Raw genomic sequence first — 4,606 nt, forward strand, 5'->3', positions numbered from 1 at the left:
TAGATGTAATGGTGTTCACTAATGATTTTAAGATAGGCGTTTTGATTCCTGGACCAGACGGAGCATTTTTTTCTTGAGCAAAATGAGCTCCAAGAATATCAAGGAAATCAAGGAATATCAAGGAAACCCTGCGGCGGACCGGTGCCCCATACAGAGTGGAAGGAATGTTGTTATCTCAGTCATTTATTCGACATAGAAACCGGGTTAAACTCTGGATTTATGAATCCCACGGCTCGAGACAGAAGATAGATTAGCTATCTATTTAAGAAGGCAGCTAACGTGTAGTCAATGTGTAAGCTAGAATTTGTAGAAACGTTTTCGAAATAGCTAATTATTTTATGATAAATATATATTCTCACTTTGCTGATACGAATTAGTAATTTTCTTTTCATATGTATAAACTCTTCCATTTGATTCTATGAAAAACTCGTAAATCATATTATGAAGTTCGGAAGCAACAAAGTTAGAAACCGTTGTCGTTGAATTTGGAAATTAAAAACAATGATAAATTATGAAACTTGTAACTATATGATATTGGTCTCTTTTGGTTCGCAACATGGTCGGTTTGGATAGAGAGATATATGGAGATGTTTTCGTAAAGTTGCAGACATCATACACAGCTGTTGTTCGCTTATGGAGGAATTTCCAAATGAAAATCTGATTGGATATCTTCATGTTATGCATGCATACGAACAGATCTTCTTACAATAAATTTCGTCCTTTCACTTATTCATGGTTCATTTGTTGTTTTGCTACGAGTGTGGTATTTCTGGTGTCGAAATTTCAGTTGTTTGTATTCATATAAATTGTATCCCATAGTGTAATGGTTACATTGTTATTATTCTAATTACATCCCTATAGAGAACTGATGTATAAGCATCAACGAATAAATCCACGATAATTAAGAACTCAATTCATATCAGGTTAAACTATGACAGGTTATTGCATTGCAGTAAATCCGAGTGTAAAAACCTAATAGGTTAAAACGATCCTTAAGAACAGAATATTTTGCATAAAACCAGAAAAGCATAAATATCATACATAGATCATATGTTATCCTAATAAAACAGCTCTTGAGCACAATTGAAGTATGAAGTATACGTGAAATTCCTGCTTTTCTTCTAATTATATAAATTGTTGCTTCGAATAGCTTACAAAGTCGGACTCTAATAATAAATAACTGAAATCTACTGACCTTTGATATTTATTTTTCATTTGTTTCAGTTATTGAACAACTCCCATGCTGGGACACAACGTATCAAAATTTTACATTCCAATACGCCATTTATTTTATATAATTCTGATGCATTATTACATATTCTCTTTGCAGATTGTCTTTGAGGGTTCAACAGAAACTGGTTACCAAGGAGATATAGCCATTGATGATATAAACATACACGATGGTCCGTGTCCTGTCGATGCCCAGATAAAACCAGTATCAGTTCCCGATATCAATATTGTTTCCCTAGCAAACAATCAAACTGCTCTAAAATCTATTAAGAAGAGAAGACGGAAGCTCTTGCGTCATTTCCGGCGGAGAAACGGCACGCGCCACGGTGAATAATAGTTAATAGACACACAGAGATAGTCTGCCAACAAAAGTAACTTGACGAATATATACATATACATATATATATTCATGAATATATATATATATATATATACATATACATACATACATACATACATACATATATATATATATATATATATATATGACCACAACATTAGATATAACTATACATGTATAAATAAATGCAAATCTACATAGATACACAAATATACGTACATGCACACCTCTTTAATTACTAGATGCGCGTTTGTATACACGCATATACGTACATACGTACATATATATATGTATATATATATATATATATATATATATATATATATACATATATATACATATATACATGTATGAATGGATGTGTATATACATATGTATAGATGTATAAATATACATGCATATATTCATATATATATATATATATATATATATATATATATATATATATATATATATATATAAATATATATGTATACACATACATATACGAATGCGTACATGTGTGTATACGCATATATATATGTATATATATATATATATATATATATATATATGTAATATATTTATACATATGTGTGTGTATGTGTATACTTGCATAGTGTCCATCAAAAATGACTGGCTTTAGTTGATTGTGGAATAAAATTTGCGCACATAAATGTTATAGAAATTTTATTGCGATATAATCATCAATTACTTCTAACTTTGTTAAGATATTACTTTATCTTCTTCAGTCTATCACGATATATTTTTCACTCTCTTTCTTTGTCGCTCTCACACACTCTCTCACTCCCTGTCTCTCTCTTTTCTTTCTCTCTCTCTCTCTCTCTCTCTTTTCTTTCTCTCTCTCTCTCTCTCTCTCTCTCTCTTTCCTCTCTTACCTATCTCTATTTCTAACTTCCTTTCTTTCACCTGTTTCGGAAGAGCCATTGTTTTCTCATTCGCTATTCCTAAAACATAACAGCACACACACACACGTAGACAAGTACGCCTACATACATATATCCATACTTTCATACACACATACATACATACATACATTCACACATACATTCACACATACATACATACATACATACATACATACATACATACATACATACATACATACATACATACATACATACATATGTATGTATGTGTGCATGTGTTTGCATTAAAATAGTAAAATTAAGAAGATTATGAGGTAAAGAAATACAAACAAATATCTGAAGTTAAAGAATACTCGGAGTGGAAAAGGCAGAAAAATAGAACGAAACTATAACAACAAAATATTATGTACTGTGACAATAATACGTGCAATGACATTAAATACGTTAAATGAAATTAACAGGAAAGGACTATTCACTTTATTAACTTTCTTAAAACGAAGTAAAAGCTATAAGACGATCAGAGAAAACTACACCACATCAACATATATATACGTACATATATGTATACATACATATATGAAGATGTATGTATGTATTTCAAAAGAAGCATATATATATATATGATATATATGTTTATATATGTATGCATATATAAGTTAAGTGTATATATAAATATATTTGTTTCTATATGTATATATACATGTATATATAAACATAAGCTTAAATATATATATGTATAAAAATATTTATACACACACACATACACACACACACACGCATATATATATATATATATATATATGTATATTTATACAGATATATATAAATATATAGGAATATATACATGCATAGATATGAATACATATATGCATACATCAATATATGTATATATATCAATATATATATATATATATATAACAATATATATATATTCATATATATACATGAATATATACATGCATAAACATATATTCATATATATATATATATATATATATATATATATATATATATATATATATATATATATAACATAATAAATAATAATAATTATAATAATAATAATAATAATTTGCTGTAAACATACTAAAACTATCAAGCATTTGAACTATCAAGTCTAGCATTAACCTCACAACCAACCAACTCTGGTTTCTTGAATATATGAACAATTCAAAAGATGTTAAACGGGTTGAATTATATTTTTCTGAAATAAATATTTAATAATAAACCATATTCAATAAGACATAGATTTGAGCATGTCGTTAAAGTAGCTCACAATATTTTTCAATCGAATCCTAATGATCGAATATTTGCTAAGTACAATATTTTAACTGAATGTATTGATTTTTTTTAATTATTATTTTGTGTGAGTGCGATGTCTATGAAGGAACGGTGAAACGTCGAACAAAGTGCCTTCAGTTATGACACTATATCGTTTCAGGTCAAATCCCACCAGAGTCGACTTTGCTTCCCATCCTTCTTGGACGTATAAATACCGGTAAATTACTGGGATTGATATAATCACCAATAGCTATCCCATATATTTGAGGCACAATTATTCTACAAATATATTTGTGTGCATCTGTATGTCTGTATGTATGCATTTGTGTGTGCGTGACTAATGAAGCATGATTAACAAAACCTTTCTTTTGGTTGTAACTATAGACTTTTACATAAAATATATATTTTGATTAGCCTCCACCCCCAACCCATCTTTTTCTAACACTATCAAGACCATTAACACTTTTTGTACTTTGTTTCCTCTATGAACAATTGTTTCTCATTGTATTGTTGTATTGTATAAAAATTGCTTAAATATTATTTCCTTTTACTGTTGGTATATACATATACATTCATATATATATATATATACATATATATATATATATATATATATATATATATATATATATATATATATAAGAATACTAATATATATATATATATATATATATATATATAAGAATACTAATATATATATATATATATATATATATATATAAGAATACTAATATATATATATATATATATATAAGAATACTAATATATATATATATATATATATATATATATATATATATATATATAAGAATACTAATATATATATATATATATATATATATAAGAATTCTAATATATATATATATATATATATAAGAATACTAAT

General features: G+C 27.1%; 1 protein-coding gene across 1 annotated transcript in view; it reads left to right on the plus strand.

The window, feature by feature from the left end:
- LOC106870625 (uncharacterized) overlaps nt 1-4,260 on the plus strand; it is a 168,046-nt gene extending 163,786 nt beyond the window's left edge. The window contains exon 6 of the mRNA XM_014916758.3: nt 1,331-4,260. Within this exon, the coding sequence (XP_014772244.2) occupies nt 1,331-1,564 (234 nt within the window). The 3' untranslated portion in view covers nt 1,565-4,260. The remainder of the gene's footprint in view (nt 1-1,330) is intronic.
- The last annotated feature ends 346 nt before the right edge of the window (nt 4,261-4,606 follow it).

Source organism: Octopus bimaculoides, chromosome 2 (genome assembly GCF_046866305.1).
Source record: "Octopus bimaculoides isolate indiv1 chromosome 2, ASM4686630v1, whole genome shotgun sequence".
In the NCBI taxonomy this organism is placed as follows: Eukaryota; Metazoa; Mollusca; class Cephalopoda; order Octopoda; family Octopodidae; genus Octopus; species Octopus bimaculoides.